General features: G+C 43.5%; 1 protein-coding gene across 2 annotated transcripts in view; it reads right to left on the bottom strand.

Moving 5' to 3' along the window:
- SLC39A11 (solute carrier family 39 member 11) overlaps window positions 1-23,197 on the bottom strand; it is a 549,451-nt gene that overhangs the window by 315,083 nt on the left and 211,171 nt on the right. For both annotated transcript variants that reach the window (XM_048488149.1, XM_048488150.1), the window contains exon 6: window positions 16,742-16,912. In XM_048488149.1, coding sequence (XP_048344106.1) covers window positions 16,742-16,912 — 171 coding nt within the window. The remainder of the gene's footprint in view (window positions 1-16,741; window positions 16,913-23,197) is intronic.

Raw genomic sequence — 23,197 nt, 5'->3', positions numbered from 1 at the left:
ATTTAGACAGCTTTTAATCCATTAAAGGGCTCATCCTCTTATCACATGGTTGCTAAGCGTACTCACAAGTCTTTGGTGAGGTACCATGTCAAAAGCCTTTTGAAAATCCAAGCATACCAGTCTACCAGTCACAACATGTTTTCCACTTCCTTAAAGAACTCCAAAAAGGTGATGAGGAAGGATTTCCCTTTGCAAAGGCCATGCTAGTTTTCCCTCTGCAGGCTGTTCCTGCATGTGCTTGATAAATTCTAGTTTCAATTATTGTTTCTACTGATTGAGGCTAACTGGCCTGTAATTTCCTGATTCTGCCCTGGATCCTTTTTTTTTAATGTAACTTTTGCTACATCTGATTTTGGGGACAAGTTACATATCCATTTTAGAAGAATCTCACACAATGGTGATTAAAAGAACTTCAACCAGTCAAAACAGATCTATATGCCTGTTCCCTTGAAGACAAACTTGGTGGTAAAGATCCCTACTGGAATCTGCTGATGTAAGGTTTACTTCATTTGAACTGGCTTCCAATATGGTCCCAAAGTCCATTAGAAGTTAACTTTTAAAGCCCAAAATTACTTGGGTTAAGAATACGGTTTTTACCATCTAGCTCTCCCTCTTTTTCATCTTTACTGTTTTATTCTTTTCCATTTTGTTCCATCTATTTCATCTTTTTCTGTCCTTTTTGTATCCTAGTTTTATTGTAATTTAATGGCCATCTGGTTTTAGAAATGTTAATGTTTGGATGGGAATTCTCTTTTTAAATTGATATTGTATTTTATATAAATGTTGGAAGCCATCCTGAGCTCGCAAGGAGAAGGATGGCACACAAAACCAATAAATGAAATTAAATACATACAGAACCATCTCTACCCATATCAATATACTTTGGTACTAGGGCTCATGAATGATATTATCCCAGGTCTCACAAGTTAAGATTGGGCGGGACTCACAAGAAGGATTTTTTAGATGCTGCCACCATATTACAGAATGTCCTCCCACTAGATCTGAAAATAATACCATCCAGTCAGGCCTTATGGACTGGGTGAAGAACTTCCTTGTTCTGGAATACCTTTATTTTTTAAGTAATAGTGCTGTTGACTGCTTTATAGCTTTCACTGGGTATTATGTTGCTGTGTTGCTATAATTGTTGTCATTTTAAGAATTTTAAATTCAATGTTAAGCATACGAAGGGCAGCACTGGCGTAGTGGTTAAGAGCAGGTGCACTCTAATCTGGAGATCCGGGTTTGATTCCCTGCTCTGCCACTTGAGCTGTGGAGGCTTATCTGGGGAACTAGATTAGCCTGTGCACTCCAACACAGCCAGCTGAGTGACCTTGGGCGAGTCACACTCTTCTGAGCTCTCTCAGCCCCACCCACCTCACAGGGTGTTTGCTGGGGGGAGGGGGAAAGGGAAAGGCGATTGTAAACCCCTTTGAGTCTCATTACAGGAGAGAAAGGGGGGTATAAATCCAAACTCTTCTTCTTCTGCTAATGTATATATTGTTTTTATTATTTGATGGAAAAGAGGTCAACAATTGGAATAAACAATATAAGGCTAGACAGACCAACAGCCTACCTCAGCCTAAGGAAATGTTTACCCAAACAGCTGGCTTTGTCAACAGATTCACTCTGAGACACAGACATGTTGCTTCTTTCTTACTCAGGGAATACTGCACTTTTGGCAGAGGTATTCCCTTATACTGTTTTTGGCAGAGTTATTTCCTTATAAACCCCAGCTGTTCATTCCTATTTTTCAGCACCTCATACATCAGAAACCAATGGGAAGCTATTGCCAAAGCCTCTGTTACATCTGACACTGCAGGCCTGGGGAGCAAAGAACTTATTGCCTCAGTTTGCTAAGCAGAAAATGATGAATGTCAACAGGAGGTAGGTGGGGATGAGGCAGAAGGCCAATGGAGTCAGATAAAGTTTCCAAGTCACCAGTTGCTAACACCTTTGACAAACAAGACTCAGGTTCGAATCCTCACTCTGCCATGGAAAGTCATGGGTAACATCCATCCATCCATCCATCCATCCATCCATCCATCCATCCATCCATCCATCCATCCATCCATCCATCCATCCATCCATCCATCCATCCATCCATCCAATAGTCACACTCCCTCAGCCTTACAGGTTGTTGTGCAGATCAATGGAAGAGAGGAGAATGATGTTATCTGTTTTGGGTTCCCACTGAGGGGAAAAATGTTTTAATAAATGAGTTGAAATAAATAATTTTTAAAAAATAAATAAACCAAGTGCTCACTCCTCAGTTCTATTTTTCATTTCCACAGCACTGATGTGATGTTATGATGAATATAGGGCAGGAATATATTTGTGCCAGGCATTGTAATAATGAGAATCATAGCTTTGATATATTCAGCCTTGATGTTTGCAGAACTGCATTTGCAACTGCAAATTCAATAGCTGCTAAAAGTAAAACAGCAAAGAAGCTAAACAAAATAAACATTTTAAATTAACTGATATAGAAGCTTGGAATGATCACGGTCCTTCAGCTTTGCTATGAACAGAGCTAAAATCAGCCTAAAGAAAATGAATATTACTGTGAATATTCTAATGCAACTGCGGCTCTGTGGGGGTATGCAAGGATATTGCAGATGGTCCTCTTCAAGTCCTTCGAAGGACAGGTGATCCACTCTTATGCTTATCCAGATAATGTGAAAGAGGAGCCCTCTCAGTGTCCTTGGAATGGGGCATGGATTCTCCACCTAAAGGAATGGGGAGAGCAGGAGCTCATAAAACCAGGGCAGCTTGCACCCCCCCCCCCCCAGCTTCCAGGCCACCTCAGAGCACTATGATGACTAGACCATATGCTGATTAATTGCCAAGATCCAACAGGTCAGTCTAGGAACTCTGACTGGTTGAACTGCACCAAGCAGCAACAGTTGTAAAGCAGATATAGCAGTTAATTCTGGTGCAAAATTTGTATTCCCTCTTTTCCAGGGCAAAGGATTTCATCACAACGATAGACAGACACCTTTCTGCCTGCATATGCAAGTTCAGGTGGTATATGAACCTTTTGCTATTTATATGAACAGCCATAAAGGTTATCCAAGCCCCTTTGCACCTGTCTACCCAGAACTTACCTACCTATAAGCAGGTTTCTACTTGGCTCTGGTGCAAAATACCTTCTGTGGCGCCTCCCCTGACCGCCTGTCCCCCTGGGGCGAGTGTGCCGTCCCTCCTCCCTTTACCTGGGGGTTGCCTCCCCAGCCGAGATCTTAAATAAACTCACCCACAGGGTGCCTCAGCTCTAGGCGCACCCTGACACCCTCCCTGCACCTTTTCTCACTCCGTTGCCTCATGGAGCAAGAGTTAGCCCGTCTACTGGGTTCCTACTCTCCCCCTCCGCTGTTGCACTTTCTCAGGGTCGGGACCCAATCAGAAGTCCCCCAGCTTGTTCCCCAGCACAGCTGGCCTACAGGACTCTCCCACTCCCTGCCCTCCTGGGCTTCACTGTCCTCTTTCCCTGCCTCCACACAGCTCACTCCTCCACCCTCTTCCCTCAGACAATGCCCCAGGGCTTCCTTTCCCACCCCCTCATATACCCTTCCTCTCCTCATCTCCCTTCCTCATCCCAGCTGCCATCCCCCCTGATCAGGCTCAGCTGAGACTGGGCGAGCCCAGCCAGGCTCAGAGCCCCGCTCCCGTAGTCCCTCAGCCTGGCGCGTTTGGGGCGGCGGATCAGCTGATAGCCCAGCTGAAGGATCGGTAGGTCAATGTATTGACATGGCATCCAGTCCAGGTGCCGGTGAATCGCCGTGTTGGGGCAGCGGCGACCCGTCGAGTGGGGAGGTGGCGGATCGGCCCGACAGCGCGTCCCCTCTCTGGCCGCGGCCACTGTCTCGCGTGGCCCCGGAACAAGTCCAGGCGCTGTGCTGGGGCTCGCGTCCATACACCTTCCTATTGAGGGGTGAGACTGATTAGAACTTGGGCCAAGGCCTTTGAGACTGGACCCCACAGAAGCAGCAGAGACCTGATCTTGCAGCACATATAAGACAACAGAACCTTTTACTTCAACTTGATTTTCAAATGTAGCTGATGTAAATTCTTGTCAGATTCCTGCAGCAGGGTCTGTTGCACATTTGCTTGCAAATAAAAAAATGCCTGCCCCACCCTAAGAAATAAAATCAAGTCTCTTGGTAAACCAGTGGCTTGGAGAACCCTGGTGAGGTTGCATCTAGGAATGTGCAAAGGGCACAGCACACAGCTACATTAGTGCTCCCTGTGAGTGCATGTCCTTTAGCATGGCAGAGTGGTCTTCAATGCGTGAGTGAGATTTCCCCATATCAGAGGCGCTTCCTCCCTGAACTCTTTCCTCTTCTCTCCTCTCGCAGCACATCACATCTCTCAGCTTCTCACTTCACTCCGCCTCTTAGGAAGGGTTCGCCTTTTAACCCTTCTGTCTGCTGAGATAAAAACTCATCCCTCCCAATCAAGAGTCAGATGAGTGTCAATCTCATCTTTTGACAAGGGGCCTCCTGGCATGTAGCATCTGAGTTTTGTGATACTCGTCAGTGGTGGGATTCAAATAATTTAACAACTGGCTGTTTACAAGCACCATTTTAACCACCGGTTCTGCCGAAGTTGTGCGAACCTGCTGAATCACACCACTGATACTCGCCATTGTGAGGCTCCCTTGTGAGGTCCTGCCATAGTGTCATCTCTGGCAGTGCCCTATATTAGTTACGTCTGGGGTGCTGCCAGTCCCTCCCAGCCTTAATACCGGGTGCCGCTAATATGGGTTGTTATGCTGCATGCTGATTTTAATGTTTTTAGAGGTATTTTAAAGTAATTTATTGGTTGTGAACCGCCTATAGCCCTTCGGGGATGAGGCAGTCTATGAAATCCAATGAAATGAATGAATGAATGACACTCTCTTCAGCAGGTGGGTTAAATGGTGCGCTCTCAGTCTTTGACTATTTCCTGTTTTTTCACGCCTTCCCTTCATTTGGGAAAATAAACAGTTTGCCATGGGTCCAGAAACCCCCATCCACAACAGTTCTCATGGTACTGTTTGGCAGATTATATATGACGGAAGTCTCTGTGGGGCACGCTTGGCTCACCACACTTTGAAAAACGCCGCCCAGCATGTGGCAAGTGCCTGTGAGGAAGAAGAAGGTCTTAAGGAGAAGCTGTGAATTTTTAAAATCAAAACAGTGATTCCTCAGGTTGCCAAATATTGAGGACCAAGTCCCTAAAGCGTTCAATCTGAAAAATCAGTTAAAAAAACAAAACTTCAAATTTAATTCACGAGCCAAAAAAAAATTAACCCAATTCTAGCCCTTACATTTTTTTTACAAAAACATTAATCAATCAAATTTATTTCCAAGACTGCTACCTATAACCATAGGTATCAGTTGCAGCTATAATAAAAAAACAACAGTAGGAAAACAATACAATTATAAAACACCATCATTCATCATAGTAAAAGACAACATAATTATCTATATCTGCACATAAAATACAAAGCTGCCTTTTACAGTACTGTCCATTCCAGGGGTCTGCAACCTGCGGCTCTCCAGATGTTCATGTACTACAATTACCATCAGCCCCTGCCAGCATGGCCAAATGATGAAAATTGTAGTCCATGAACATCTGGAGAGCCGCAGGTTGCCAGTCTGAATAGACCAGGGGTCTATTCAGACTGGCAGCAGCTCTAAAGGGTTTCAGGCAAAGGTCTTTCACGTCACCTATTGCTTGGCTCTTTGAACTGGAAAAGCTGGGACAAGAAGATGCACTTCCACTTAGCCACAGCCCAGGGCACAATATGGGAAAGAAAATGTGAATATTTTATTGGGCCCCAGGAGATCCACCGCAATCCAAAAAGGTAAAAGTAGTCCCCTGTGCAAGTACCGGATTATTACTGATCAACTGGATGTTGTTACATCGTGACATTTATTAAGCAGACTATGTTTACAAGGTGGTTTGCCATTGCCTTCCCCAGTTCCCTACACTTTATCTTCAGCAAGCTGGGTACTCATTTTACTAACTCCAGAAGGAAAGCTGAATCAACTTTGAACCAGCTGCCTGAAACCGACTTCCATGAGGATCGAACTCAGGTCATGGGCAAAGCTTTGACTGAAGTGCTGCACTTACCACTCTGTGCCACTGGGCTCCCCCCAAACTCCAGACTCATCACAATTGCATGATTTCAACAATATTCCACCTCCCATTTCATGATTTATAAGATTGTATGTAGAGAATGGGACAATTTGGGTAGAATGTTAGAAGTTTTTACTGAGCCCAGAGAAATTATACTTGATCCCTCAAGCCATCGAAAAAATTCTTTGGGCTTATTCTAAAGAAGGATAGAGATAGTAATACTGAAGCTTGTCAGAACAGAGTATCTGTCTCTGTGGTTCCAACCTAGTAACCTGGTACATTGTTTCCATGTTCTAATACACCTATACTCCAGAGTGTGGTGACTTTAAAGGTATAAATTTCTATCCTTAAGCACTTAGTAAGCAACAGTAAATACTAAAACAATACACACATCTGCCCATATACATGTTCTCTTAATATATTTAGAATCAAAAGCCTTCAATGGCATAGTATCAGATAAGTGCAAAAATTAAAATATATAAGTAATACAATAATTTACATGTTAAGATAAGTTCAAGTCAACCTAGTTCCATAGTTACAATGTTTTTGAATCATGGTACATTATTATGAGAGCGTTTCTTGCGACCTCTCGGAACATTTCATCATTTCTGCTAAAGAACGAGCTAAAACTTCACATAGATCTACGAGATCTAACAGAATATGGACTCTAAGCATATCATTTAGTCCAACATTGCAGCCAAAGAACTTTTTCCAATACTTTCCCCTTAGTTTATTACCGGTATATTTATTCGGACCTCTCATTTGTAGATGTAGCTCACAAGCTCTTTAGTGAACAGTATCATATCCTTTCACACAGAGAATTTATCCAGCTGTCTTATATACCATAAAATACACTTTAAAAAACTAAAAATTGTGGGAAACTACCCACAAAACCATTCTATGGATTTTTCCTATCTTAAGTGCACCCAGATTATTTTTAAGGGAACAGACAGCATTTAGACCTTACATATACACCTTATTGTTGTTTGTGATAAACTTATCACATTTTAAATCATTTCAACTCCTTGCCACAACAACAGCCTAAAAAACAAAAATTAACCTAAATAAACAAGCCCTGATTAAGTGCATAATTAAAGACATTAAGAATATGAATTAGCCAGACATTTGGCACCTCCCATCTATATCACTTTGTTCTCTTCATTTGCTGCTGCCTTCGAGCAAATTAAGAAGCCTTCACCTCAACAGCTGCAGCCAATGAACACAAACAAGGCATGTAAAGTAGGTTGCTCCATCCCATTATCTTCCCCACATGCTAACTACTAGCCACATTACCTGTAATGAAAAGAGTACCCTATGCCAGGAATTACTATCTCTTTCCTTAAGAACAAGGCTACACGCAAAGCCAGAAAAGACCAATGCTTCAAGCACTAAATGAAAAATCAGACAGAGCAAAGAGCAAGACAAATGGGCCTATTAGAAATCATCACCTGTTGTTGCCCAAGAGCTAGTAAGGAGTTCGGTACCAAATGAGGATAGAACAATATCAAAATAAGAACAGCTATGCTCCCAAGAGCTTATAATTTTATGACGTTTCCTAGTCCACTCTTTTTGCAAAAAACCTAAACAGATGTGATACAGGAGAACTAACAAGCTCTTCTGACGTTTCCCCCCTTTATGTCAGCCTTCTGTGTGGCTCTTGGATTTCTCCCCAGCAGCTTGGGAGGGGATAACAACAGGGAAACAACACATGTGGAAAACCTTCTCTCCCAATGCTGCTCTCTGATCAAATATACACCCCCAAAGGGACTGCTTTGTAGAAATGGAAAAAAGTTTGAGGAGATATAATCACAAATCTTCTTTATCAAGTCTGTTTTGGCCCTCAGTTGTTGTTTACTTTTCAGGCAAGCAACTATGACTCTATAGTCTACACAATGGTCTTTTGGACACGGTCAATGCATTTCATAATCATTTGAAAAAGCAGGCTAAGTTGTTGTCAAATAGCTTCTTAAGGACTTCTTCACATAAACCTACAGCAGTGCAAGAGATACCCCCCTGCTGTGTGTACCCACGGTGCTTGATTAATATTGGAATGACTTGGGCAGGAACAACAATCACAATGCTGTGATGTGGCCTGCCATCAAGCTGTGTAAAAGCATTTGTCTTCAGATAAATCACACAATGGTTACCTAGTCAACCCTTAAAAGGTATGTATTGTCGAAGGCACAACAACCAACTTTAAAAGACAGTCCACATTTCCCCTAAATCGGTGCCAAAAGACAACCAAGAAGCTTCAGAGTATGCTTACTGTATAAACAAAAGGTATGTTTACAGCAGTCAGCCAATCTGAATTAATCTTACACCATCAGAACATGCCACAAGAATAAAGTATAGCACAAATCGGTGTTGTGGATTTTCCAGGCTGTGTGGCCATGGCCTGGTAGTTTTAACTCCTCAAGTTTTACCCACATCTGAGGCTAGCATCTCCAGAGGCATCTCACAGTAAGATGCATTTCTCTCCATGGTACATGTCTCTGAAAAATCAGCCTTAGATGCAGGCAAAATGTTAGAAGCAAAAACTACCAGACCATGGCCACAGAGTCTGGGAAACCCACAATACCCAGTTGATTCTGGCCGTGGAAAGCCTTCAACAACACAGCACAAACATTCCCATCTGTTACTAAAACACCTGGCAGGGAGGGTTAGTGAACAAGGCAAAGGTTGTGAGAAAATCTATAAGAGCAGAAGTAGGACCAAGAGGAAATTAGTGAGGTCCTCAGCATCTGACTGAACTTCAAGTTAGTTACCTCAGAGACAGCCCTGTCATCTGCCCACCTCTGGAATTTGCCTAGTGTTAAACTAACAAAACCCACACGTCATTTCCAATTTCTTACAGGCATTTCATAACTGGCATTAATGAGAAGCTGCCGCTTCCCAAAACCACTGCCGACATTTGCAAGACAATTAGCCACCTGATGGTGGGGGAGTCTGTGGTGTTTACAGGTGCTGCAAAAGCTTCCATATGTCTAGCCTGGGAGAAAATAAGTGGAACTGTAATAAAGTAATTTGAATTCTGAAAGTTGCCAGTAGCAGTAGTCTCCGGAGGGAAAATAGTTGAGGGGATGGAGGGGGCTGCATTAAATTTGTTGTACCCTAAGATATTCAAAGCATTTACCTCACCCACCAGCTTTTCAGCAGGTAGCAAAAGAAGAGCATGCACCCTGTTTAGCAGCTTGAATCTGTCTCACCCACCATGTTTTTCTCACTAGTCTTTGTGGTGCTTGAATTAAATCCTACTGCAGTCCTGTTGGATAAGGACTGACTGACGTGACTCTCTACTGAGATACTCTCACACATTACCGATTATCACAGTGATCCCAACATGGGGCCAACTGATGTGTTCAGTGGTGGGATTCAAACAATTTAACAACCAGTTCTGGTCGTGGGATTCAAATAATTTAACAACCGGTTGTTTACAAGCACCATTTTAACAACTGGTTCTGCCGAAGTGGTGTGAACCTGCTGAATCCAACCACTGCCCACAACTACTGTGAACTTAAATGCTAAAATTAATCACTGCATAAATATATTATGTCAAGAAATGGCTTTAAAAACAAATGGGGTAAACAATCTAAGATTGAGGACTTCTTTGCATTTAAAGCCAACAACAACAAGGTTTTATAATGCCTGTTTCAAATTGGTTTTCTCCCTTGACTTCTGATCATTTATCTCAGAGTGGTGATAATAATGATGAAACTTCCTCTAATTTTAATCCATCTTGTAGCATTACTTACACTTCCATTGCCACCTGTAACAAGCACAAACCAATGCATCCTAGTGGTGGCAATGAAGAAGCTAATAAAAACATGCACTCTGAGCATGCAAGGGGAAGGAAGTGAGGAAGGGGAGGGAGGGGTGGCATGCAAGAGAGAGGAGGGAGGGGAGGTGGCCCAGCATCTGGACATGGCCCACCCACCCTAGAGGAGGGAGAGGGAGGGGAGGGGGAGAGGTGGCATGCCAGGGAAGGGGAGTGAGGGGAGTGAGTGAGTGAGTGAGTGAGTGAGTGAGTGAGTGAGTGAGTGAGTGAGTGAGTGAGTGAGTGAGTGAGTGAGTGAGTGAGTGAGTGAGTGAGTGAGGGGTGGCATGCAAGAGAGGGGAGGGAGGGGGCCTGGCATCTGGACATGGCCCACCCACCCTAGCGGAGAGTCTTTCTGTAAGAAGACTCAAGGAGACTCCCTTCCTCGCCCCACAACAAACATCTTGTGAGGTAGGTGGGACTGAGAAAGTTCCAAAGAACTGTGACTGGCCCAAGGTCACCCAACAAGCATCATGTGGAGGAGAGGGGAAACACATCCAGTTCACCAGATAAGAATCTGCCACTCATGTGGAGGAGTGGGGAATAAAACCCGTTCTCCAGATTAGAGTCCACCATGCTCAACTGCTACAGCATGCTGACTATGGGGAGAATGATGCTGTACACCCTCTGAAAAGAAGTATAAGTATGTAAATAATGCATGTATAAAAACTGCACCAGCAAGTGAATATGTCATGGAACCATCTCATCCTGGTTTGTCAACACATGTGCAACATGATGACAATTCTTCCAACTACTGTTGAAGGATAAAAATTTGTAGAATTATGGGATGTAATCCACACTTGGTTAACTGCCTTTCAATCTTCACAGATTCTTGCCAGGTCCTGGAAAGCTCTATGGATCAGATGGGCTGGGAGTGGCTTCTTGCTCACCCCTGTGATAGTGCTGGGTATGTATTTTTCATAGCAGAAATGGCAGAATAGAACCACCCCCAGATGAAGGAACAGGGGGAAGAGCCATACAACAGTATAAGGAAGCCATGGAATCCATCTCCCCAGAGGAGGATACTGTGGGAATAGAGCAGGAAGCACACTCACTGCTTCTTGGGTACTTGACTTTCCTTCACTCAGCTAATTGGAGCAGAGTGGTTTGCATCATTCTCCTATCTGCTGTGTAATCCTCAGAACAAATATGTGATGTACTTTAATTTCACCGTGTGTGATTGGCTGAAGGTCCCCCATGGTCTCCCAGGTCCTACTTTGACACTATCCACTTCACTGGGGTTTGCTGAACAAATTGATTTCTATTGGACTGACACACATAGGCATATAATACTCAGGAAGTATAACAACTGCTTATACTGTTTCCACCTAATTCCGCCCTTTATTCTGCAGCTCTAAATGGAAATAAAGTTATTCTGTTTAAGAATCTCTCTGCATTCAATCTTTTCATCCGGGGGGGATTTATTGTGCCAGACTGGGATCCATGTATAAACAGATTTATATTATCTTTTTTTAATCCTGAGATTTGTGTTTCACTTCTTCACATTCAGAGGGTGTTCTTTGTTTGACAGGCCTGACATGGCGACCAATCTGGGTAACAGTTCAGAGTTTGCACAGACAGAGTTTGCACAATCACAGACAGACGCTTTGGTTAGAAACCTCTCAACATTTTATGAATGGTTCTGCCTTCCAAGGCAGCCATTTTATGGTGGGAGGGCACTACTATTCCTCAAAATATCTTCAGGCTCAACAGTGTTGAGGATCCATTTTGCCTAGTCTGATTAAATCTAAACTTTGATCCCCCTGGATGTTCTATGGGAGAACTGCAGAGCTTGAAGCAATCCATCTATGTGAGTCAATCCCTAAGAAGTCACTAGACAGATATTTAGCTTGTCTGCTTACTTGAGAGATCTACAGGGAAGATACTGTGGCAGTATCATCAATTTGTTTAGTAGTTAGGAAGACCAAGCTTTTTGCTAGAGGTTAGGAATTTTGGTGTTACCAATGTTGATTAATTTAAATATTTCCCTCCCCTCCCACAAAAAACATTCAGTGCATGAGTGTGGTTGGAAGAGTTAGGCCCGTGGTGGCAAACCTTTGGCACTCCAAATGTTATGGACTACAATTCCCATCAACCTCTGCCAGCATGGCCAATTGGCCATGCTGGCAGGGGCTTATGGGAATTGTAGTCCATAACATCTGGAGTGCCAAAGGTTCGCCACCACTGACTTAGGCCCACACATGCAGAATAATGCACTTTCAATCCACTTTCACAATGTTTTGCAAGTGGATTTTCCTATTTTGCACAGTAAAATCCAGCAGCAAAGTGCACTGAGAGTGGATTGAAAGTGCATTATTCTGCATGTGTGGAAGGGGCCACAGTAAAAAAGGAAACTTGCTAGCCTGAGAACAGTACAGGGCTGGACAAACACTTTCCAGGTGCTGATCTAAAATCCAAACTCTGAGGAGGATGCTGTCCTCAGACCATTTGCAACATCATGAAGAAGAATCAACACATTAATGCCATGACCTTTAACAAACAGGAGATCATTTTTAGGGTTTTTACAATTGTCTGAAGACAACTTTGTGCTCAAAGGAACATAAAAAGGTTAGGCAGCTTCTTTGAAGAACTCTCTCTACAGCAACAGGGAGATTATTGTCATTAACCTATTGCTGCTAGTGCGGGAGGCACTTTTTTGTCCTTTACAAAAAGGTTCCTCCCCCCCCCCCCCAATTCCTGAGTGACAATAAAAATAATTCACTGCTGTCCAGCTGACAGAGCAGCAGGGAAGCGAATCTCAAGTGCACACCCACTCCTCCACGTCCGTTTAAAGACATCCTTCTTGACACTTGGGGGTGGGGTGGGGTGAAGAAGTCCAGCTACAATCTCCAGCTCCAACACTAGTGACCTTTAGAGTGTTAGAAACCACAATGCATCTTTTAAACTAGCAGCTCCTGACTTCAGCACTCATGCTGTTTCTGACCTCTGGGCAGCAAATGATGCCTCCACAATAGGTTTCAAAACAATTCTTCATCAACTGATCAACAGCTTTTTGTTTTGTTTCGTTCTTAAAGCAAAATGTATGATGGTCAGAAATTCAGCAGGGGCAACCTTTCCTCAACTCCAGGACAGCGAAGTCCATCAGCCTAACACATGCAGACTTTCTGCCAGGCTTTTGGCCAGCCGGGTTAGTCACTGGACCCTCATTCCATCTAGGCCTCCCATGGGCGGGGGGCGGGGGGATAGGAGGGAAAAGTAGCCATCAGTTGTTATTAATCTGTTGCATTAGAAATTTAAATTCACTGTTTTATGCTGATTTTATTGAAATATATATATTTGATGTACACTGCCTTGAGCCCTTCGGGGCAGGGCGGTCTAAAAATGTAATAAACAAACAAACAAATAAATAAATAGCAACTATGTACTGAGGAACTGCTGCAGGGTCATAATAAGCAGAAGACTGGGAATAACAACAACAACAACAAAAGTCATGTCACATGCGTCCTTATCAAAAATTGGTGGCTCAATGAATCCCATGCTGATGAAAAATGAGTTCTGGGTCAGAAAGGGTGGAAGACCACTGACATAAGCTATTTTTGTTTTACTGGGGTTTGCTGTGGTAAACATGTAAAGCGTTAAGGGAAATTCCACATCTCCAAATCTGCAGGTAGCCACACAGCAGACAATGACTTGACTGGACCTCTCCAGTGCACATCCACTCCATGTATCAGAATTTCTGTCATACCCTTATCTCTTTCCACCATGTGAACTACAGAAACCATCAGTGGCTGCCTGAAGTGTTTCTGAGGCCTAAATAACTGATAGACTTCTGCTCTCAAACCAGTACATAGATCATTCTTACACATGATGGGTTTGTGTGTATGGTATGTTTTGGCTCAGAATCTATGAACATCATAACTTGAGACTAATCTTTTAATTCAGAAGCAAAAAATTCTAAAAAATTGCATTGTAGCATCTGTGGTTACATTACCATTTTGTAGAAGAACCGTTTGAGAATATCTTAAAGCATAAAAGTCCCTGAGTAGAACTGTGGCACATTATAATGAGTTATTATAGTCAATAAAACCATGCTTCCCTCCAGTAAAAGGCAAATGTTTTCTTTGTATAATCTGAAAACAAACAAACCTCAATACATTTTTCACTTGATGAAGATGCTGAAGGTTGTTTTTTTTGTTCTTTAAATCAGACTTCCATGATATTCAACCTAAAAATTTACTAGTTTCCAGGGGTCTGCAACCTGCGGCTCTCCAGATGTTCATGGACTACAATTCCCATCAGCCCCTCCCAGCACAGTCAATTGGCCATGCTGGCAGGGGCTGATGGGATTTGTAGCCCATGAACACCTGGAGAGCCACAGGTTGCAGACCCTTGAGTTAGACTATTCTAACTCTTCCCTTCTGTTGCTGGCTTCATTGAGTTCTAGGGGCCAAATTTAAAATTCTTGTTAAGGATTATCAACCTGTGAGACCAATGAAATAACCAATCCAGAAGAACAGAAGATGAATGAAATTGTACTTAAGTCCTTTAAGTAACTAAGTCAGGCCCAATATAAAACAATCCTTAAAAATTCTTTTACGTTACTCATTACAGAGAAGGGATACTGCTGCTTTCTGCATATATGCTGGAAATGAAGTTTTGTATAAACATATTAATTTTACAACTTCTATTTTGAATATAAGATTTATGATTGCAGTATGACAAAAATACAGGGAAGACCTTTGCTGGAAAAGCTGTCCGGGTGCCTTCAGAAATGGGTGCAGGTGGGACAGAGGCTTCCACTGACCTAATGTGGTGACTCACCTCTTATCTTCGTAGCTAAACCATTCTTGAACTCACACTCAACTGACTACCAGGCCACACTCTTTACATTTTTAAATTAAGATTATATCTACTTGAACCAGCCTTGATTCATGTTATGTTTCATATGCTGCTTAGTAAAGTACCTGCAACCAGAAGATTCTTGTGAATCTCACAATTCATACAAAATGTGGAAATCGAATCACAAACTGTACAAAACACATCTGAGGCCCCTTCCGCACATGCAGAATAATCCACTTGCAATCCACTTGCAATGTACTTTGCAGCTGGGTTTTACTGTGCAAAATAGCAAAATCCATTTGCAAACAATTATGAAAGTGGATTGAAAGTGCATTATTCTGCATGTGAGGAAGGGGCATTTGGGTTTCAGTGAAGCAGGGTGAAGTTGCCTTGGCTAAAGAATCTTCTGCAGATATTGCAATGTTCAGTCCCAATTCCTGTGCAGTCAGGAAATAAATGAATATTTCTTAGGGCAACCTGTTTCTCATTTATTTGTTTAGACTTCTCTTTCCCTTCCTTCAATCAAAAGCTACTTCATGCTTTGTCAATTTTGAAGACTTGATCTGCACTGCCTACCAAGTGTTACTCATTACATTCACACAGAGGGAGTGGAAAAGCTTAATATTCAATATGTACACTTCTGTTCCAAGAGAATATAAAAGGTAATACAAAAGAAAGAAAGGTATAGGTTCTTCATTAAGTAGGAATATATACCTTCAAAAGGCCATTTTGCTTCACTACTTACTTTCTTTAAAGCCCTTTAGTACTCAAACTAGTAGCTATTTCTTTTTAATCAGCAACCATGAGGGCTCAATTTAATAAAATACATATTTTATCATTTATATTTCGGTCATTTCTTTAAAAAGATGTAATTCTCAAAGGTCAATGTAACCACAAAAGTATATTGCATTTCAAATGAAAAGGACGTTAGGCTAGATTTAATATCATTTGCTTTCTTGTACAGATGTGCTAGGTATGCAAATATCACAATGCCAACTCTTATAAGGCTCATCTGAAAAGTCAGTCTTCATACCGGTGAAGCAGCTGGAAAAAGTCATATTGATTTCAAAGACTGCAGCTACAGATTAAAGTAGAGATTATCTCTACTTTAGAGATTATTATTTAGAGATTATCCCTTCAGGAACAAGATTTCCTATAATTGAAAGTCATTTTCTCCAACTTGTCCAATTCTTACAAGGATAATGAAGAATGTTAACAGGAAACAGTAATGAAAAAAACACAGCCATTCCAAAATCTGTGCAGGTCAGTGATCCAGTCAGGCCTGCCTCCAATTTCCTTGGGGCTCTTGTCCTGTTGGTTATCTGCCCTTTCCCAGACTCCTGCTCTCCTCTTCCATCACTGATTCACTTTCAGATACTGTGACATCAACACAACCCTTCTTATCTGGCCTCAACGCCTGCTAATTTGTTCCTTTAAAGGGAGAAAACACACTCCCCTAATCATTGACCAGTAGCTGTGGGAAGGAGAGGGAAAAGGAAAAGGAAAAGGAGGAGGAGGAGGAGGAGGAGGAGGAGGATTTATATCTCCCCTTCCTCTCCTGTAGGAGACTCAAAGGGGCTGACAATCTCCTTGCCCTTCCTCCCTCACAACAAACACCCTGTGAAGTGGGTGGGGCTGAGAGAGCTCCGAAAAGCTGTGATTAGCCCAAGGTCACCCAGCTGACCTGTGTGGGAGTGCACAGGCTAATCTGAATTCCCCAGATAAGCCTCCACAGCTCAAACGGCAGAGCAGGGAATCAAACCTGGTTCCTCCAGATTAGAATGCACCTGATCTTAACCACTACTGATCCTAAGATGAGCTCTAAGCCTGGAGCTACTAAGAAGACTGGCTTCCTTAGCAGAGGAATGAGAAAATGCACCTCCCACCTCACCCCATAAGAATAAGATTGTGTGCATCCCTCACAAGATGCATAGATTCCTCTAACTTTCCTTCATGAATCAAGAGCATCTAAAGAGTCATAGCCTTAGAAAGATGGGTGCTCACCAGGAATATTGTGTATCGTTATTGCTATGATGAGAAGCATAATCCTCCTCCAGCTGTTGCTTGTTGGCACTGGGGTGCTGCTCTTGAGAATGTGGGATGGAGCAGGAGCATCAGGCTGGCTTCCTCCAGGACCTTTCCTCCTCTGGTAAGGTTCCCCATTTTCACCTTTGTCTAAGCAAGTGAAGAGAATAGAAATAAAGTGATTTTTTAAAACACAACTAGGGTTTGCACCTAAAACAAAAAGTAGGGAACAGATTAATGATAGACACAAGAAGCAGCTGAAGTAAACAATTTATTGAGCCATATATAAACTCAAAACCTGCTCTTTCTGACAGGGTTAAGAATCAGATACTCCTCAACTATAGTTGTTCTAAACGGACCGAGGATGTGGCAAAGTTTTCTTGCTTTGGCCCTAAACAAAACTGAGTTAGGTTTTATTCTGTTTTCCTCCCCTTTTAATATATTTTATTTATTTTATTTCATTTTTAAATTATGCCTAATAAAGGTTATTGAATTGAATTGAAAGAAGCAGCTTTTTAGATTGAGACTGCGAGTAAACAAAAAGTGCAGCTTATACATACAGTGAAGTGGAGCAAACTGTTCTCTTTGTTGGCTAGGCGAAAAGGTCACTGTAGCATTGAACATATCCAAGATCCCTTCCACACAGGCGGGATAACGCACTTTCAATCCACTTTCACAATTGTTTGCAAATGGATTTTGCTATTCCGCACGCTGCAAAGTGCACTGAAAGTGGATTGAAAGTGCATTATTCTGAATGTGCGGAAGGGGGGGGGTTACCCTGCGTTTTCCCCTGACAGCTTAGACCAGCACATGCCATCCCCTTCACTTTACAGCAATGCTGTGAGGCAGTTTAAGTTAAGCGAGTCCACAATTACCCCTTTTGTATTAAGTAGCCAAATCAAACATTTTAGTTGCAGAACTGCGGTTTTCATGCAGTTTTGCTTAAAACAACCATCATGAATCTGCTTTCAGATAATGCCACAAAGAATTATTGTTATTATTAACATTATAAAATCCATCTACATAAATAGCATCCAATATGTGAGATATTTCTGACAGTCTTCCACCCTACCCCACCTTTCCTCTCTGGTGGGACATTTGCTGAAAAGGTTTCCCTGTCTGAGGTGCTGATTTAAAAGTTGACGTAAATCGGAACCGTAAAAAGGCAGAGCACTCAACATCCTGAATTGTGACACATAAATTCTTACCATTTAACCAATAAAAATGAGAAGCAGGAGGAAAAATTACAAAGGTAGTTTGTTCCTGAACTTTACACAGGCAGCAGCTGAACTTGGGCTGCAAGGAAGATCTGACATTTTGAATGCATTTTGAAGTCTTTCTTTCTTTCTCCCACCCAGCCTATTTCTCCGAGCTGACTAGCAAGTGCCAGAAGACATTTGAAGCAGGCTCTAAATGAATGCCAATCGCTTCCCATGCCATTTCCGGGCCAGTTAATGGTAAACTCTCCTATTGCACTGAACTTGGTGGCCATTAAGAACCTTCAGCATAAAAATGCTTCTGTAAATGAGTGCATGAAGTGAATGAGGAAAGGGCACTTTCTAACTCACGGCTTTCTACCCAGAATGATAATTTTAAAAGAGGAATGTGGGGGACACTTAAAAGCATTCATCAATACAGAAAAAAAAACCTCAACACACACACACATACAGCAAAACTCTAGTCTGACAAAGTTCTCTGTATTAAGTTGATGAAGCCAATAAAGAACACAACACGAGTAAATACATTATAAGAAGCAGTCTCCCTCGTTGCCCAGTGCTGTTACAGTTCAACAGAGTTAATGACATAATGCTAGGATGAGTCTAGCTAATAAGCCAAGAGAAATTACTTGAAGAAGCACTAAATAGGTCTTTTCCTTATTGCAATGATGAAAGTCAATCCCCAAAGAAATAAAGCAGACTCAATCTAAAGGCAGTCGGGACTGTAACTCAAAGCTGAGCAGAATTACTAGGGAGTAAGCTGCTCTGGACAGTGGTACTTGCTTCCAAGTTTTAAAAAGCATTGACTTGAAACAAATGTCCCATTGAAAGAAACAGACTGTACCACTTCAGATTTCAGGGGAGAGAAATTACGTATTTCAAAGTCTCCTTGCTACTGCTAAGTTCTTTATAGGTAGAAAACTAAGACGAGATACAGAGGGCTAGATGTCCCTTTTTTAAAAAAAATGCAGGGAGTTTTTACACAGGAGCATTAAGAATGAAGGCCATAGCTGAAGACGCCAGGAAAGAGGAAGACCCAGCATGAAATGGAGTGACTCAACTGGTCATCAGTGTTGGTCATTGGAGACTCTCTGCTGAGCTATGGAATGTCCTATGTCCAGACCTGACCCCTTAGCCTGAGAGGTATGCTGCTTGCTGGGGCAAAATTTAAAGATATTGCAGACTGAATGCCAAACCGGATAAATCTACAGATCTACAGATCATTACCTCTCTTTCATAGCCCATGCAGGAATGAATGACACAGCTGGGAACCATCACACATATTAAGAAGAAGAAGAGTTTGGATTTATATCCCACCTTTTTCTTCTGTAAGGAGACTCGAAGTGGCTTACAAGTGCCTTTCCCTCCCCCCCTCCCAACAAACACCCTGTGAGATAGGTGGGGCTGAGAGAGTTCCAAAGAACTCTGACTAGCCCAACGTCACCCGGCAGGAATATAGGAGTGAGGAAACACATCTGGTTCACCAGATAAGCCTCCGCCACTCAGGTGGATGAGTGGGGAATCAAACCCAGTTCTCCAGATCAGAATTCACCTACTCTTAACCACTACACCACACTGGCTCCTAAGGCTGATTATGAAGTTCTTGGGAGGCAGCTGAAGGGAATGGGGCCCAGGTGGAATTCTCTTTGATCCTCCCAGTCAGAGGAAAAGGAATGTGATGGGAAGAAGAAGGCAATGGAAGTGAATTGCCTTGGTGCTGGCAGGAGCTGCATTGGTGGTGCTGGCAGGAACAGTTGGGATTCTGGGATCATGGGCAAGGTTTTTTGGAAAACTGCCTACTAGCACACAATGGACCTCAGCTATCAGGTTGGGGGAAAATGTTTTTGGCAAAACCCTGGGACGATTCTACAGGAGGGCTTCAAACTGGCACCACAAGGGGAAGGAGATAACCAGCATAGGGATTTGAAAGGCTGTTTATAACAGCACCCACTCCCTGAGGGAAAACAGAGGCCCCAAAAAGGGAGGGAAGCCTGTTCCTGAGGGTGGATATTTGGATAGCTGACTTTGTTGGCCTAAGGCACTCCCCTCAACTCACAGGCCTTTAACCAGAAATCCTGTCAGGGGACACTAAACTATAGATATAAAATGCTGCCACCATAAGCTGAAGTAAATGGAACGGATAGAGAGGCTCTTGAAAGTTTAAAACACAAAAACTGGATTTTTATTTAACAAACTTCTCTTCTCGGGATGGTTCAGAGAGGCACACAAGCATTATGTCAAGACTCCCTTTAGACAGATATGGTTTAGGTGTTACAGAACACTTTCAGTAGACGGCTTTCAGTACAGCTTTTAGAATAAGAACACACACAGGTGGCTCTGTAAGGGCAAACCTCCCCACCCACGGTCCAGAACACACTCCTCAAACACCCACCCTTATCTCAGAAGGGAATTTTCACTGGCTTAGGAGGGTCTCCGTGTAAGAGGTTTCCCTTTTGTCTCCCACCAACTAGGCCTCTAGCCTCTGGTATTCACTGATCCTTCCTCTTAGTTTCTCGGAGATCACTTAGAGGAATCTGACCACCTAGCCTTCCTCTCTCCGTCTCTCTGGCCTCTCTGCCACTAGACAAGATCTCTAGACCGACTCTGAGGAAATGTCAGGAATCTCTTTGTGTCACACCGACTCTCAGCCTGCTTCCAAGGCTGTCAATTCCCTCTCTCCTCCCTGACAGGCTTCTTCCCGCTTTTATAGCAGACAGCGCATCCTATCTGTGGCTACCAGCTATAGCATTACAACCAGCCAATCAGGTTGCACTCTGGTTATCTCTGGGGTGCTCTTGCTCTGGCTAACTGCACCTTTGCAAATTAAGCCCATAAGAGCCTGATCTGTTACACTGTTCCTTACAGGAGGGCAGGGGGCTGTTCCTGTAGGTAGCAAAGGATAGGACTTACAAAGAGTTTAAATTAAGGGCAGAAATGCGCCAGTTGGATATTAGAAAAAAAATGTAGCAAGAATAGTTCAGCAATGGAGTCAGCAACCTAGGGAGGTGGTGAGCTCCCCCTCACTGGCAATCCTCAAGCAGTGGCTGGACAAGCACTTGTCCTGGATGCTTTGGGCTGATCCTGCATTGACAGTGGGTTGAACTAGATGCCCGTATGTCCCTTTCCAAATTTATGACTCTAGGAATAAAGAAGTCACAGTCAGGGGCGAATCTAGGCAAACTGGAGCCCGGGGACAAAATCTGAGTTTGGTGCCCCCCCCACCCCCACCCCAGGTATGGACGACCACCCTCCCCCACAACAACCAAACAATGATTTTTTGCACCAGCTCACAAAACACCCCCCACCACCAGCAAAACATACATGGCTTTCTCCCCACCAACTCTCTTTCCTAATTGTGTCCTCACACGAACCCTATGAGGTAGGTTGTTAGCCTCAGAAAGAGCTCCAAGCCAGTGCAAGTGGGAATTAACTTTTAAGCATGTAAATCTCTCACAAGTCACCCCCCCATCTGAAGGTTAACCAAGCAAACATCAGCATCATTCTCCTCACAAATCACACTCCTACCTCCTAGCAAAACATACATGGCTCCCCTCCCCCACCACTTTTTCCTAATTGTGGTGTCCTCCCACACAATTCCAACCTTGTGAGGTAGGCTGCTAGCCTGAGAAACAGCTCCAAGCCAAAGTGCAAGTGGGAATTAGCACTTTTAAGCATGTAAATCTCTCTACAAAGTCACCCCCCTCATCTGAAGGTTTACCAAGCAAACGTCTAGTAATCATCTTCAGTTCTGTTGCTAAGCTTCTGGGCTCCCTGCTCAGCTTGCCTTGCCTTTTTCCTGTGCGGCTGCCGTGGGGAGAAGGCTTGGAGTAATGTCTGCACACCTTAAGTTAAGGCGAATAAGGCATGCTGGGTCAGAGGGAGGGGAGGTGGAGCTCCCCTGTCCTGCTCCTGGGAGCCCAGTGGGACTTCTCCCCCACCCCCTGGACACTCCAGGCCACCGTACAGAGTGGGCGGGGCTACGACAGGCACTGGGAGCAGTCGGCTGCTTCTAGTGCCTGCTTTCTAGGGCTTGCTCTCAATCCCTTGCTGTGTGTAGGGAGGATGTTTCTTGCATGTTCCCCACGTGATCTTCCCCTCCATCAATGCGCCCGGGGACAAGGGGTACCCCATGTCCCTAGGCAGGAACACCAGCGGTCACAGTTCTCAGTTTATAAGACCCAAGTAAGGCTGTCAGCAATAAGATCACATAAGCTGAAAGCAACTTGACAGCACTTAACAACATACATTAAGAATATGATATTTCCTTCCCTGCAGTCTGAAGTGGAACAGCCCATTCTACCATTCTCCAGCTGCATGACTAATTTTACTGGATGGTGGCTAATATTTAAAACATTTAAGGGTTCCACAAGGATTTTCTGGAGACATTCTATCTTTCCCTCCTCCATTATTTTCTCCTTCTCTTCCCTGGAAGCCCCCCGTTGCTGTTTCTTGCTTCCTTCGGTCCTTCCCACCCACCAGTCAAACTACCTTCATCTACTCCTCCATTTTCAGCATTCATTCTGTCCCTCCCCCTGGCAGCCTCTACCCAGATAAACTACAGCTCAGTTATAAAAGTCACCAGGTTGAGCCTAGTTACAAAGTCGGGAAATTTCAAGGACTTGTGGGGGGGCTCATTTCCCCCTATATCCCTTTCCCCACACTATTCCCTCTGTTCTTCCTCACGGCAATTACCATATCTTCACCTTTCCTTGCTTCCTTCTCCAACAAGTCACCTAGTGGCTGTCGCTGGCCCCGATGAGTCTTTCCTCAAAGGCAGAGGTGTTCCTCCCATTGGGCAAAGTGGGCAGTTGCCCTGGGCGCCGCCTTGTGGGGGGCGCAAAAACTGCAGGTTTGTTTGTGGGATTTTTGGCCTGCAGATGGTGCAGTTTTTAGGCTAGCAGCACCAAAATTTCAGGGATTTTTTGGGAGACTATCCAGATTATATCACCCAGGTTTGGTGAGGTTTGGTTCAGGGAGTCCAAAGTTATGGACTCCCCAAAGTGGGAGTGCTCATCATGTCCCCCATTGTTTCCAATGGGAGCTAATAGGAGATGGGGGCTACACCTTTGAGGGTAGATAACTTTGGACCCCCTGAACCAAACTTCACCAAACCTGGGTGGTATCATGAGTAGGGTCTCATGAAGATACTTGGAAATTTTGGTGCTGCTATCTTAATAATTTCACCCCTGACAGCAGGCACCCCCTGACAGCAGGCATT

The sequence above is a fragment of the Sphaerodactylus townsendi genome, linkage group LG03, assembly GCF_021028975.2.
Source record: "Sphaerodactylus townsendi isolate TG3544 linkage group LG03, MPM_Stown_v2.3, whole genome shotgun sequence".
Taxonomy (NCBI): domain Eukaryota; kingdom Metazoa; phylum Chordata; class Lepidosauria; order Squamata; family Sphaerodactylidae; genus Sphaerodactylus; species Sphaerodactylus townsendi.
The sequence above is the reverse complement of the archived record's forward strand: the minus strand, read 5'-3'. Positions and strand labels throughout refer to the sequence as shown.